Source organism: Columba livia, chromosome 1, assembly GCF_036013475.1.
Source record: "Columba livia isolate bColLiv1 breed racing homer chromosome 1, bColLiv1.pat.W.v2, whole genome shotgun sequence".
NCBI lineage: Eukaryota > Metazoa > Chordata > Aves > Columbiformes > Columbidae > Columba > Columba livia.
The window spans coordinates 23,287,853-23,303,041 of NC_088602.1; the positions used below are offsets into that span (position 1 = coordinate 23,287,853).

The 15,189-nt window shown below is 51.5% G+C and overlaps 1 protein-coding gene across 1 annotated transcript; it reads left to right on the forward strand.

The window, feature by feature from the left end:
- Window positions 1-7,016: 7,016 nt before the first annotated feature.
- PDX1 (pancreatic and duodenal homeobox 1) lies at window positions 7,017-13,791 on the forward strand. The gene is made up of 2 exons (XM_005501500.3): window positions 7,017-7,534; window positions 10,736-13,791. Exons 1-2 carry the CDS (start codon window positions 7,144-7,146, stop codon window positions 11,122-11,124), a joined length of 780 nt encoding a protein of 259 aa, XP_005501557.2. The 5' UTR covers window positions 7,017-7,143; the 3' UTR covers window positions 11,125-13,791.
- Window positions 13,792-15,189: the final 1,398 nt, after the last annotated feature.

Sequence of the window (15,189 nt, forward strand, 5' to 3'; positions counted from 1 at the left end):
GGGCGGTCCTCATGGACTCCTTCCTAGTACTTCCCTCTGAGGGCCCTGAGAGGTTTCCAGTGTCTCCAGGGATTATGTGGTATCAGTTACAGAGGGAAGAATCAAATCTGGTGTCATGATTTTCAAATGGATTGCAATCATTGCATAACCATGTAAATATCTTCTGAAATACAAGTTAGATCAAGTGGAGTTAAGTTCAAAATCTCCACTAATTCTTAGTGCCTAGTTGAAGTGCACAGAAGTGCTACTGGACCCACTCCCTCAGAAAAAGCCTGTGTGGACAGCACTGGAGAGGGTCAAGACACTTACAGAGCCCAGTTCTTATCGTCTTGGGTGTTCACAACCAGACTCCCCAAAATCTTCCCCTTCTCCTGGGAGTACCTCTGGAGTACCTGGCAGACCAGTCACCCAGAAAAGCAAGGTTATTGAAGCTGCAAACCCCTTCTGGGAAGTTCAATCCAAGAGATTAATCAAGGTTACATTATCTGCCTTTAGTCAGATCTGCTGGAGCACCTGGTAGCAGAGCCCAGGTCCTGCTTCCCAGCTGGGCAGAGGAGGGATGATGAGAGTCCACCCTCCTTCTCTCCTGGTTCCAACATCCAAGTTTCTCCCTGTGGACAGTGTCGCGGTTGAGACGGATAAACGACATGGACCAAGTTCCTTCAAGATTGAAGTAATAGAGTGCCATTTATTGCTACAAGTGCATTTTTATACAATTCTACCAGTTCATGTGTCTTTTCACTATTGGTTACAAGTTATAGCACTAACACCTTATTGGTTAATTTTGCTATCATCCATGTTATTCTTTTATCCCCTTCTCTCTCACGGGTACATCTCTCCTCTCTCACGGGTACAACTCCATACCTCCGGATACTCCTTTACTCCCATCCTTCTCAAGGGTAAATCTTAATATCTTCAAGGCTGATCTCTACTCCCATATTTTCTGTCAAGGATTCCACAGACCCGCTGCAGTTTCCCACAGGACAGGGACAGGGGAGAGGAAAAAAGTAAGACTGGTGTGTTCCTGGGTCTCATCCAGAGCTGAGCTGGAAGCACACCCAAACCTAGACCTTCAAACTCTTTCCTCTGAAGGGTGAGCATCTTATGTGTCCTCTGCATAAGTCATCTTCCTCCTCCACACTGTCCAGGGCCAAAGGACAGAGCATCAGGAACATCTCCCAGCTTTTCAGTTCCTGGTCCCAATACCACAACTGTGATGCAGTGAGCTCTCATTCAGTCCTGAGGCCCAGGACTGGTATCTGCTCAATGTAGAAAGAAGTAACAAAGGGCTTAGCTGCCAAGTTTTAAGACGTGTCTGTGGAGCCTGTGTGAAGTGCAGCAGTTCAGAGTTCCACTAAATGTAGGCGGCTTTGCACAGAGAGATTGGTCTGGAGGGACTTCACTGTGGGACAACATGCCAGCAGGACTTCTAACATACTTAAATCCAAGAAGCACAGCAGTAGAAGAAAACATGGTAGGAAAATTCTGTATGGGATTGCTTGTCTCCAGACGTCAGCTATTCCAGTCTTCCACTCTAGTTTGGGATCAGCCATACATCCATTGCTCTTGTTTTCAGAGACTTGCAGAGGCAGCAATTCCATGCCCTCCCCATACAGCCAGCTCCAGTGCATCACCGTTTCCCAGCTTCACTTTCATACTGGTCAAAATGATTTCAAGGAAATGTTCCCCACGTGTTTGGTGAGACAGAGATACAGAATGGAAAATTTCAACCCAAATGGTTGAAGTCCAGCAAAGTTACAATGGTTAAAAAAGAAGGGAGGGCTACGGTGAGAACTGCCAGGTGCCACCTGCACAGCCAGGGTCCCACTGAGCCCAAAACCTGCCCTGCCCCAAAAAGCTGAGGATCCAAGGGAAAAATCAAGCAGGCAAGGCATGTGAGGAGGAGTTGTCTCTGGATTATAGTTCTGCCCTGAATTCCTCTATCTGTAACTATCTGAAGATATATATATTTTTTTCTACTCCTATCTGGTAGAACAAACATGAAGTGGAAAACAGACAGTTGTGTGGGACAAACAACATGAAACTTCTGTATTTTCAATGGAAAGGTTAGTAGTATTTTAAAGTAATTCCTCAACTCTTCTTACAAGGCAATGAAATTGTGCTTTGCTGCTGAAAGGCAACATTCCTACCAGAAAATGAAATTATGAAGCAGGGGGGGTGGGGGAGAAATTAAAAAGTGTAAAAGAGGAAGTATACGAAGTGACTACATGTCAGATCCTCTCCTACCCTCATCTTCGCCCAAGGCAACCTTTCTATATATTTCCTGGTCAGGGTCTTATTCAAAATGGCTTACGTAAAAGTGTCTTCCTGCAGCTCAAGTTGTGGCCCACACCTACAGTGTGAAGAAGTTGGTAAGTGGTGGGAAGAGCAAACTGAAGTTGCTGTATGTGAAAGCAGAATCACTCAGAGACCAAAAAGGCTTCTTGCCAAAAAAAAAAAAAAGCTGGTGAACCAGTGTTACTCTAAGGCAGGTGGAATAGTTCATGCTCTTGTTTTTATCGTTAGTGCTGAGAGGGAAAGACAGCTTTGTTTTCACGTGGTTATTGATTATTAACCAGCTTTGTGAAAGGTTACCTTTCTGCTAGATACAGTCGTGGGGGGTGGAGGTGGGGGGTAAAAATCAGTCCCTGGGAAAGGTCTGTTTCCCAGTCAACTTCTCCCACTGCTGGCCCTTGCCATGGATACAGTTTCCTTGTGTTGGTTTGAGCACAGCTGTGAGAGAAAAAGAAATCATTTTGAACAGGTTCCACTCACCTTCAATACTGCTCTTCTGTCTAAATGTGGATTGCAGAAAAGCTGTTGGGCACTGAGAAGTCATTAAATATTTGTACATATAGAAAATCAAACCAGATTACTTTAAGGAACTGTAACTGAACTATACTTACTATTATTTTATACCCTAGTTAGACAGTCAGGGAGGTGGGAGGAATGATGAAACTACCATAGGTCATAGCAAGAAAGGGAACTAATTGAGTAAGGGTTCACGAATTATTTGCATTGAAAGGCAAACAAAATGCTCCTGCCACCTTTACTATGGAAAAAAAAATAATACTGTGTCCAGATGGTTTTACATTTCACTGGTTTCAGCAGCCTGCAATGATGTCTGATGCTACTAGGGAAGGACTGGACAAGACTTTTGAAATACAGTGACACACATTAAGCTCTTAAATTAGTTGTTTAAAGGTAAGATCATTGAAAATGCCATTGAATTTAAAGAAGCATGTTGTATATGTTGCCATACATTTTTAAACCACATAGATATGATGTCAGGCATGTAGGTTTGCTTTCCAAACCCCTGGGCGTTCAGACACATCTGCATTATATTGTGAAGTTTTAGGCTTCATATAATACAGAGTTAACTGTACAGACTACCTCTTCTTCTCTGTCAGGCAAACACCTGGCTAGAGGAATATGATTAGACCTCAACTAGTTCTTAAAACATACTTGAATCTAATACTGTAGTTCAAGTATTGCAATGTGGTTATTGTGTGATCTTACTGTAGGATGGCAACAGTTGAAGCCTTTGTTACTGGTGCTCAAATATCTGAATTTATATGCTTTTGTTGAGGGTAATTACAGTCTGCCTGTTCTACTTAACATTGCTATCAACATCACCTTTCAATTGCTGATACAGATTCATGGATTAATTTTTGTTTCATCTATTGGAATAACAAACTTGCTGTAAGGATTTAACTTCTAAACAGATCCTCCTAACAACTTTAATGAGAGAATTCAGTAGTCCAGAAAAGTCACCTCAAAGGAGTAAAATGCTGTTAGAGGAAACAATCTGAATCTACTGGGGTTGTTCTCAGCATGAGCTATGACTGTATTAATAGTTGTGGGACCGTGTTAATGAATCGGACATAATTCAGAGCTGGAAGTGTGAGCTTTCCAGCTCCACGGATGAAGCTGGGTGATCTAAACATGGCAGCCATAAATATCCCCAAGATCTTTGGGGACTTTTATGGTCCATAAAGACTTGCTACTGCAGGTGGAGTACATGACCTGTAGTTGAACTGCAGCATAGATCCAGCTGGGCTTTAAGATGAGGGAGAATCTACCTGACCCATTGTTAATTTGTTCTATTGCGCAACATGTCCCTTACTTTTCTTTTTTCAGGGGTTAAAACTCTGTTGTACATTTATCAGTGGGAATAAACATGTTTGTATCAGCCAACTTTTCTTTGCATGGTTACCTATAGATGGAGGATGGCCAAGTTTCTTGTCCTTCCAAGCCTGCAAAAGACACGTACTTGGAGAGTTATGGCAGGGGAAGTTCTCAGCTGGGAGATGACAATGTGTGTGCCCAGGAGTCCCTGGGCTCAAGAATCAAAGTGTTCAAGGACTGCCGGACTCATAGGGTCCCTATATGAGTGAAAGAGGCAATGCCATACCTTTTAATTTCTTACAGCGTGCCTACCTATCTCAAGGCACTTCTACTTGGAGAACTAGGACTGATTACATGCACCCAGGTGCAAGGTCAGCAAAGGGTGGCAGTGTCTCACACAGTGGCAGTTAATCTGGGAAACACTTTGCCACAGGGTGAAGGGAGGCTAAAGGGTTACTTTAGGTTTCAGAGGAGTCAAGATGTAGAAGAATCAACTGAGGACTATGACATCCACAAGGCTCAGGAAATCCCTGGAGCAGAAAATTCTCGGATTTGGGAATAAGATCTGAGTGTGGTATCTCACGTGGACACCCTGCTGCGACTGCACATGGACATAATTTCGGGACAGGTTATGGGGTGCTGGACCTTTGCCTTGGGTCAGCACAGCGGTGTGTGCAGAGCCCGGTTCTGGGGCGAGAGGAGCCATTTCCATCACTCCCATCCACCTCCACCATCACCCGTTTCCCACATCAAGTGGCCACTTGGGTGGGACCCTCTCAGAGCTCAGAGATTTCGCCTGGGAACCACCAGCGGTGGAGGGACTCTTCAGCCAGCTCTCAGAGGCTGTATCCCAGGAGAGGGAGGCAGGTGCTGTGATTCCTGGGCTCTGCCTCCTGCCGGGATCAGCTCCCCACCCCATGGCCCCCCGGCTGCCGGACATCATTATCCCCCGGCCCCCGCCGGGGTCCCCAGTGCCGGGATACCCTGCGGAGCCCTTTTCCTGCACTGCAGCTCGCCGCCTTGTTGTCAGCACGGCAAAGCGTGCCCTTATCACATGTTCACGCAGGCAGAATGAGAGAGAATTAGCTCTAAATTATATGAAATTCATTTGCTTTGGAGGGGAAAGTGTTTGCTCTATTTAGAAACGTTCGTTATAGAGAGTGGACCGCATTAAGACACCGAGTAATGGACCTCCCTGGAGATGAATCAATTTGCTCTGGGTTTTATGGCCTCGCGTCTGTTTGCCCGCGGCGGTTCCCCATGGAAAACTCGGGGCTGTAAATGTTCCGGAGGGGAGACCTCTGGGGAAGGCGCTGGGAGTGCTGGGCTGTGGTCGGTGCACAAGAAGTCTCTGGGCCAAGGGACATTGGTCCCTGCAGGAGACCTCAGAAGACGCAACGCGGCTACGTGGGTGCTGAGCGCGGGGAGGACCACCGCTGGAGGAGATCGCCCGGCCCAGCGCAGCCCCCCGGCCACGCACTGGCTGCGAGCCCCGGGCAGGGCGCGCAGCCCGCCCGGCATGCCACGGGATGGAGAGGGAGGGCGCCGGGCGAGGGGAGCCCGACGAGCAGCGATGTCTATCGGTAATTCCCGCTAATAAAATACTTTTTCACTATCCGCACTATAATTGGTTTACAGCCTTTTCTGTTTATTTATCCATAAGAGCTGCTGTTAAATGGCTTGGGAAAGCAATCGCTTAATGGCTCAATATTGAATCAAAGGCTCAGTGCGCTTTCTAAGAGATGGGTGACCCGCTTGGATTCAGAGCGGAAACTCGCTTTAAGTGTAATGGACTGGGCGGGTTTATGATCCCATGCAACCGGGCGCAGGAGAGAGGTACCGGGAACCTCCTACCCCGCCAGCTCAGAGGACGCATCGCCACTGGCCGAATCGAGCCGAGCTTAGCTGAGCCGGGCTGAGCCGCATCACCACAGGCCCGCTGAGGTGATCCCCACGGCCGCCCTAGACGGAGCCACGTGTGAGTGCCCCGACAGCGGTGGCCGGAGCCCCGGTGCCGTTGGAAGGCGCGGGAGAAAGAGGCAGTGAGAGGAGGCGGGACGGGCCAGTAGGAAGGGAGTCTGCCCCGAGCCGGCGAGAACGGCGGTCGGGCCGAGCAAAGGGAGGCATGAAAATGATCTTTGTCCCTTTCGGTAGCTCTCCGCCTCCTCATAGCCTCGTCACCAAGTCAACCGGCACCAGCTTGGAACATATTATCTCCGAGGGTCAATACATTGCAGCCCAAGCCGCGGGGAAGGCTCCAAAATTTACCCCTTGCGTAAACAATCCGCTGCCTATCGCTCGCTTTGGTGATAGCATTGTGGTCCCCTCCGGCCGCATCCCCCTGAGCAGGTGGGAAGCGGTCAGCAAGCTGATCCTTGTGTACTCCCAGGGCTCTTGCACATGGGTGCCCCCGAGGGAGCGACCTCCGGGTGCACCTTGTGCGTCCCCGGACATCTGCATCCCTGGCAGATGTACTTCCGCAGCTAAAAGTGCCCTGATGCCAAACCCCTCTAGGGCCCGTGTCCCCCTTCCCGCCTCCCGAAAGCTTTCCCCTTCGATCAGCGCCCGGGCGGGCTGGGGGATGAGCAGCCCCTGGGCAAGCGGGGTCGGGAGGGAAAAGGTGGGTTTAGGGGACATCCCTCTCGGAGCGCTCCGCACGTCGGGGCAATCTCCCAACGCCAGCCCCGGCCCTGCAAGAACACCGCCGCAGGGCTTCTCGTCCAGAAGCAGGGAGCGGCAACCCGCGGCGGGGTCGGGTGCTCCCGAGGCGAAGTGGAAGGAGGTTGCGGGGCCGGGGCCACCTCGGGTGGCCTCTTATGGGTCGCGCCCCGCCCAGGAGGGCTGCGGGAGGGCTGACGTGGGGGGAGCGGCGCCTATGGGGAGGCGGCGGGAGCCGGGCAGGGCGGCGGGGCCCGACGGGGCGGCGAGCTGTCAAAGAGGCATCCCGGGCGCCGGGAGCCGGAGCAGCCCTATGTGTCCCTAAGCTGCGAGACCCCCGCGCCGGCCCCGCTCGCCATGAACACCGAAGAGCAGTATTACGCCTCGGCGCAGCTCTACAAGGAGTCGTGTGCGTTTCAGAGAGCCCAGGCGCAGGATTACAACCCCAGCCCCCCCGCCTGCCTGTACATGGGCAGGCAGCAACAGACTCCTTACCCCAGCGCCTTAGGGATTCTCGAGCAAAGCAGCCCGCCAGACATTTCACCTTACGAGGTGCCCGCCATCACAGAAGATGCCGGGGTCTCCCACCTTCATCACCACCACCACCCTCATCTTCCTCCTCCCGACCAGGACGCGCTGCCTTTCGCAGACGGGGCGGACACGGGGATGATAGAGGAGCCCCGAGTGCAGGTGCCTTTCGCCTGGATGAAGTCCACCAAATCGCACGCTTGGAAGGGACAGTGGACTGGTAAGCCCCTTCGCCTCTCACCCACTCTTTCTCTCCCTCTGGGCGGGCAGGGACCCTTCCCGGCACCGGGCCTGTCCCCACCGTTCAGGTGTAGCGCAGTGAGGTTCCGGAGAGGCCGGCCCTGGGGTCGCTGCCCCGAGTCGCTCCTTCTGTCTTGCCAGCCCACCGAGATCCACTGCTGTGGGGCTGCTACCGTCGGGTAGAACGCCGGGATGGGAGCCTGCCCTCCGGTTCCCACGGGCGGGCTCGCCGCGCCCAGTGCTGCCCAAGCCCTGGGCAATTATTAACGAATTATTTTTCAACAATTATCTAATTGTCGTCCAGCCGGGGCGTCATGCGAACACCCCTCGGCTGCTGCTAACCCGCCAAGCAAGGGGTCTCCGCGGTGCGGCGGCTCCGCGGGTGTGATGGGCTCCACGCTAGTGCCGCGGTCGCGCAGGGCGAGGCCGGAGGCGCGGAGACACCCGCGGGATGCAGCGAGCCGAGAAAGAGCTGGGCATGGCCCGGCTGCCCGCGTCCCTGCGCAGACCATGCAGCCGCGGAGCAACCCCCGAACCCAGGGGCAACCGTCTTGCCCCTCTTCGCTGCCCCCCGTCTCTCCCCGGCACCCAGGCGGCAGACCCCGTCTCCCCTCCCGGCCACTCTATCTCACCCCCTCTGCTTCCCGGTGGGTTTTAGCTATAATTACACTTTTCCAGGTGAAAACACAGGGCAGTGGAAACAATGCACAAACGAAGCAGAGCTGCCAGCGAGGGGAAGAAACTCTATCTAGGCAGAAAGTTCCGCTGCCCAACAATATTTCTGTCTCTGACTGCACAATGTTATCGTGTCCTGCGCCTTTGTCACGCCTATACGGCAAATATTATATTAATGGCTTTGTTCAAATAGACAGTTGAAAAAAGGACTGGAGTATTAACATCACCGTGAAATAGTTTGGGAATTGCATGGGGCAGACAGAGGGGAGTCTGCAGTCCCCAGGGAGGCGCATCCGCCGAGAGAGGAGCGCTGTCCCAAGCCGCGGACTCGGCAGCAGAGATTGTGCCGGCGGGGAGGGGGGAAGGAGCGGGTAGAAATCAGATCGTTTTCCTCGCTTTGAATTAATTTCTGGGAAAAAAGAAAAAAAAAAAACAAAACCAAAACAAAAGCAGAAAAGCCAAACTCAAGCTACTTTTGTGTGTGTGTGTGTGTATTCTGTTCCTGAAGAATGACAAAACGCGCAGCAAAACGAAATTTTCCCATAAGAGCCGCAAACTCTTTCCCGCTCTCCCCAGCTCACCAGGGAGGTGCAGGCTAGGGCTGTGCTGTGCATGGGATGTGTGTGCAAGCACACGCACGCACGGGCCGCTCCTATCGCGGGTGCACAGTGCACGCCCGGGCAGCGGAAGTGGCACAGCGCAGTTCTAGGCGTCTACACAACGCTCGTGGCTAAACCCCAGTATATTTGCACTGTATAAATTTCAAACTATATAACACAAGGATTTAGTTTTTATAGGAACCCTTGAGATTTAGCTTTGAGCTGTTGTTGCCGGGGAAAGGTGCTCGGAGAGGCCGCTGCCGGCTGTCTCCCGGGGCAGGGCACAGCGCGGAACACGTCCCAGTAAGCCCCAGGGCCCGGTCGGCCGCGACCCTTCGACAGACCCCCGGTGTGCTGCCTCCCGGAGCACTACTTTAGCGTAACAGAACGATTTTTTCAGACTCATACACACACGTAAGAGTATGTACATAGGTTTATATTTATATTTTTTTTGTGTATACGTATATTTTAATATATATTTTAAAATATGTATATAGGGTGTATATACTTAGGTTTAGATTTATAGACATCTTATGTATATACATGTATTTAATATATATTTCAACACATATATACACTACATAGGTTTACTTACATAGGTTTGTATTTATGAACATTATTCAGTGGCGGGAGAGCCAGCGCAGCTATCTGTTGAAATGGCTGTTTCCACCTGGCTGTCTAAACCACTGAGCCCTACAGATGATATCGCCACCAGAAGCCACCCGGACGGAATCTCGGCTCCGGCATTAGCGGCCGTGAGTTTCAGTGCTCATCCCCGGCCCCTCTCGCTGCCGCCACCCGTGCCACCTGTGCCACCCGTGCCCCAGCGCCCGCGCAGAACGGCGGCGGCCGCGCTGAGAACGGCGATTTTGCAGTTTCTGAAAACAAGAAATCCGAGGTTTCACAAACCTGGAGAAACGGAGAGGTTGCGATCCTGCTCCCGGCACAGCAGCTGCGCCGGCTGCTGTCCCATTGCCTCCCACGGGGGTCACGGCAGCCGGGGAAAGGCCGAAGCCTCCGGTCGGCTCAGGGCTGCTCGGTGGCCATAGCCCGGGAGATGCCCCGCGGTCCTCAACCTCCTGTTCTGGGAAATTTCTCCTGACTTTTTTGAGGCTTGTGCAAAGGACGGAGATCCCATCCGAGGTTCCGTCGGGGAGTCCTCCCGGCCCGCCCGCCCTGTCCAGCGGCGGCAGCGCCATCTCTGCCGCGCCACCTCTCCGGGACCCACCGCCACCGCATGCGGGCCCTCCGCTGGCGGGATGGCTTCTCCTCTCGGTCGCTTACGGGGAAGAGAGATTTCTTTTTTCAATTTTATTTTGTTTGGATGCTTGTGCGTGTGTTGTAACACAAGAAAATTTCGTTGTTGTTGTTGTTAGTGTTTTGGTGTTTTTTAAACCAATTTTTTGTTGTTAGTGCGGGTTTTTTTCTGCTTTTTTTCTTCCTTCCCCGTTCTGGTTTGGTTTGGCTTGCCTTTTGGGGTGTGTGTTTCTTTTTATTTTTATTTTTTTTAAATATTTTTCTTTTTGCTTCTCTTTTTCTTTTTCTCCTTTTTTCTTCGTAAATCTCAGGGATTGCCAGGCCCTGGATCTTTTAAAGCTCTTGGTGACATGCAAATGGTGGCGCTTGAGCACTTCCCCCGACTTGAGGGACGGCATTTCCCTGAAAATCTCAAGCAAATTATTATTTAAAAAAATATTAAATTGTTATAAAATAAAATTGCAGTTGTCCCGACAGGCGCCACCAGCACCACCTCGCTGTGCCCGGCCGGGGGGGTCCCGATTCCGTCCCCTCACCCCGCTTGCTTCTTCCCCTCCTGTCCCCCGGTCCGCGCAGGGGTGCGGGGATGTGGTCCCCGCAGCCCGAGGCGGCGGCCGGGCGGGCCGGGACTGACTCTCCCTTCTCTCCAGGGGGATCTTACGTGGTGGAGCAGGAGGAGAACAAGCGGACGAGGACGGCGTACACCCGCGCACAGCTGCTGGAGCTGGAGAAGGAGTTTCTCTTCAACAAGTATATCTCCAGGCCGCGGCGGGTGGAGTTGGCTGTCATGTTGAACTTGACCGAGAGGCACATCAAGATTTGGTTCCAGAACCGGCGGATGAAGTGGAAGAAGGAAGAGGACAAAAAACGGGGGGCGGGCAACAGCAATGACCCCGAGCAAGACTGTGTGGTGTCCTCTGGGGAGCTCCAGGGGAAGGAGGATCTCCAGCCGTGCCCGTCCGCGAACCTGTCCTCGGGGGCCTCCAGGGACCTGCTCGTCCCCAGCCTCGCCCCCAGAAGGCAGCAGGACTCTCGGTGAGCTACGGGGAGCCCCAAGCCCCGGGCCGGAGAAGGGACCAGGTAGAGGCCCGAGAGGGAGGCGCCGGCTCCCCACCGCCGTGCCGTGGCCGACCCTTGCCCGCTTTCCCCCGGGGAGACTCAGTGCCTCCAGTCCGAAATTCTCGTCCACCAAAAAATAAATCCGAGGTGTCTGGCCATAGCAGAGCGGCTTGCTGCGGGCCGTAGGGCCGAACAAGGCCGCAGCAAGCGGCCGGGATGGCGGTGAGCCCGGCCCCGTTCCTCCCGGGTACTCCGGGGTGTAGCTTCCCACCGGAGCGCTGATCTCGGGCGGTCAACGGCGGTGTGTGCAACCTTAAGCTCACAGAGAGATCTGGATACCGCCGGAGAAACTAGCCCACGTCGCCTTACCGGTGACGACTGCCCGGTCGGGGCGCGGGTCCCGCCATGCCCGGCGCTGCACAAGCGCGGCGTCGGAACTAATCATCCCAGACCTTCCCGGAGCTGGCACCTTGCCGTCTCCGTCCCTTCCAGAGGCCACAGGACATCGAGTCTACCGAGGACTGCCGCATGATTTTTACTCACTTATTTGGAAACTGGAACCTGATATGTTCCACTTTCTTTCGCCATTGGGGAAAAAAAAAAAAAAAAAAAAAGGCAAAAAAAAAAAAAAAAGCCTGAGTGTCTTGCGGGCAGGATTTGTCTCCCCGGTGACCAGCTCCCGGTGACTGGCACAGGTAGCCATACCCTCCTCTGGGCTCCGCCAATGGCTCCGCGGCCGTCGGGGCTCCGCCGCGCTCAGAGCTGCACTCGCCTCCCCGAAGCGTTTGCTCAAACCCGAGGATGCGGCAGAAAATGCGCGGGCTATCTCCGGCCAGAGGGACAGCGGCGGATCGGGCTGCGAGCCGAGAGAGGGACGTGGCTGGGAGGGTAGGGCTCGTCCCAGGGGCATTTTCCTTCGGGGAAAAGCTCCTGCCTCTTTTCCTTCTCTCTCACAAAGTCGGACTCTGCCTGAGGGACAAGAAACCCCACCGCAGCACAAGCTCCCGGCCAGGCCTGGCTCTCTGCATGTTTTTTCTCTGCGGACCTGGTTTCGCATACCGGCAGAGGTTTGGGGCCGACTGCAAAGCCCTGCCGAGGACCGGTTCCTTTTTCAGGTGTTAATTTCGACCCGGGCCGACGTGCCGGAGAGCCTGGTTCCTCCGGGCTGGAACCGGGCAGCGAGGGCTCCGCCTCCGGCCCTCCCGTCGGAGACGGCCTCCTCTTCCGCCGCTGCCCTTGTACCTCCAGAAAGATCTTCCCCGTCGTGGCAACGGCGGGAACAGGCATTTTGTGTAAAAGAAACGAACTGTTCTAGCGATCGCTTCAAACAGCGTTGAAAATTTAACTAAGTGGGGAAAAATCACGCCCAAACTAGAAGCAGAAAACAGGGGCGGGAAGGGAGCAGGAGCTGTGGGTCAGGCGCATCTGCCTCCTCTCCTCGACGGGGAGGCTCCAGATGCGCCCTCGAATATCCCCCGGGGACCGCCACAGTCCGCCCCAGGCTGCGGGTCCGGGAGTGATATGGGAGGAGAAAGAGGAGGAGGAGGTCCTGTCTCACCTTCCCCAGGGGATTTTCCCAGCCCCACGGCTGAAAGAGATGGGGAGGAAGCAGCTTTGCCACAGCTCGCTCTTTTTCTCCCCCCCCCGCCCCCATCTTACATGAGACTTTTAGCAATAAGGTGGAGACTTGAGGTGAAGGTGTAAATCTTTTATTGCTTTTATTTCCTTTGGAGACATTGATATGTCTGTGCAAACAGGGACGTTTCTGGTCATTTTTTCCTGCAAGTTGCCTGAGAAATCTATCACACAAGCCTATCTATCTTTATTCATCAAAACGCAGTCAATGAGTGAGAACTTTATGAATGATTATATGAGCAAAATTCAAATAAAGCTGTTCTGCCTAAGAAGCAAAGCACCGTATTAATTAAAGCAACATTTCTCAAACCTTTGGAAGTCATAAAGCCATTTTTAAACCTCAGTATTTCTCATCACTATTAGCACCAACCTGTCACTAATAACAAGCAGTGGAACAATTTCCATGTACCTTTTACAATGTCTAGCATTAAAATTGCAATTCGTGAGCCACTGCAAAAATAGATCTAGCTGCAGAAAGGATGTCTATCACACAAAATACCATGATTTTTTTGTAAGATTCTTATGGCACATTGCCCTGGGTAAGCAGCATACACGATGGCTGAAATGTTGCCTGTCCTTTCTCTAGTATAAGGCATTCCATTTCGATTTTCTCCATGTAGTGCTGTAAAAACAGAGAAGGTGCAGAATATATCAATTGTTTGACCACTGTGCCAAGGTATTTTTATGAGTGGAAGTAGAATCAGATCTGCAGGGTTTAGTTTTATTGAATAAAGGTGGGGGTTTTTTGTGTTTTTGTTTGTTTGTTTGTTTGTTGTGGGTTTTTTGTTTGTTTGTTTTGTTTAGTTTAGTTTTCTTTAAAGACATTATTTAATATATGGGATTAGCACTTTTTTTTTCTTTTAATTAATCCTTCTTACAACTGCGTCAGTGGAAAAATTAACATTAAAGGAATCAAGACAGCTCTGACATCTTGTAGAGTTAAAGGTTCATGGTGACCTTCACCTGGCAGAGCAGCCAGCCCTGCATTGTGCTGGTGAAAGGCATGGCTGACACAGAGAGCTATAAGGCTGCTAGAGTTCTTATGGTGTGTCATCTCACCAAAAACAGTTGTCCAGATACATCCATTTTTCCTAGGTGACACCCTCCTTTATGAAATAGTCCATAATTTACATTATGAAATAGCTCATAATCTGTATTTAATCACCTTTAATCCTAAAGTAGGTTTTCCACAAGACATTGTAAAAATCCTGACTTTTAAAATCAGGCAAGAGGTGAAAAGTGTGAGATGTCTATTTCCTTCTCAGGCAATACTCAAGTTCTTTAGGCATGTATGGGAGAGGTATGTCCCCAGGAATCATATGTATTCACTGTTAATTATTTTAAAGAGAAGCTGAACAAATTCAGGGTGATTTTCCACTCCCCGCATGTACCTGGCACAGGCATCCACGGCACCAGGAACTATGGAAACATCAATCCTACCTATGACCCCAGGGAAATACAGTGAGGCTGCAGGTCTTGATGCAGCTTTGTGTAGACAACACCTTTACTGCTTCTGCTTTGCTCAGATACACCCCTCAATACTGCAGCAAAAGCTTTCCTCTCTCTCTCTGTGCTAGCGAGATAGTGACTGTTACTACATGAAAGATGACAAGGCAGGGTATATTTAATGCCCTCTTCCTTCTCCAAGCAGTGCTGAGCATCTGGCACAAATGGCACACAGTTAGGTAAACCCCAGCCAGGAACTGCGGGCTGCTGTCACACACAGGCCAGATCCTGCCACAAGATGGTGGTTGGTTTGCTGATGGCTGAGAAGCCACATCCATCAGGTCCTGTTGGAACCTTGCTACCACCATGCTTTGGCTGGGACTGTGGGAGAAAAAAAGGAGCTCATGCACCCCATGCGCTAAACCCTGCTTTAGCTCCCACACACAGGACCATGTCCCAGGCCCATGCAGTGATGGCCATGTGAAAGGCAGGTTTGGGAGACTGTGCTGGCCTCGTCCATTAAAAAAAACATACACTTGCCTGAAAATCCCTCCATGTATGAATTATTATGCCTATAAATCAATCTGAAAGTAGTAATTTAACTGAAGGTGTGAAAGTCTTTCCAGTCTGACACTGAAGGCTGCTACCTCCCACACTGCAGTTGCTGCTGCTGCCATGACCACAGCTGAGGAGAGATGTTGCAGACATTGCTCAGAAAGGCTTCAGCACTTTGAAGTGCCACCAGAGACGGGATGCCAGACATGCAATGACCACAGAAGCAGGGACTGTAGGGCTGGACAACGCCCCTTACAATCTGGCCACTCCTACGGGCAGAGTTGATTGGGAGTTAAGCATTGTGTTTCAGGGCTTACTTTGGGAGTAGAAAGAAATGTCATTAGGCTCCCATTACTCCTGACAACTTACAAGGTTGTTCTCATGTGAGGTTTTCACGTAAATATAGGCA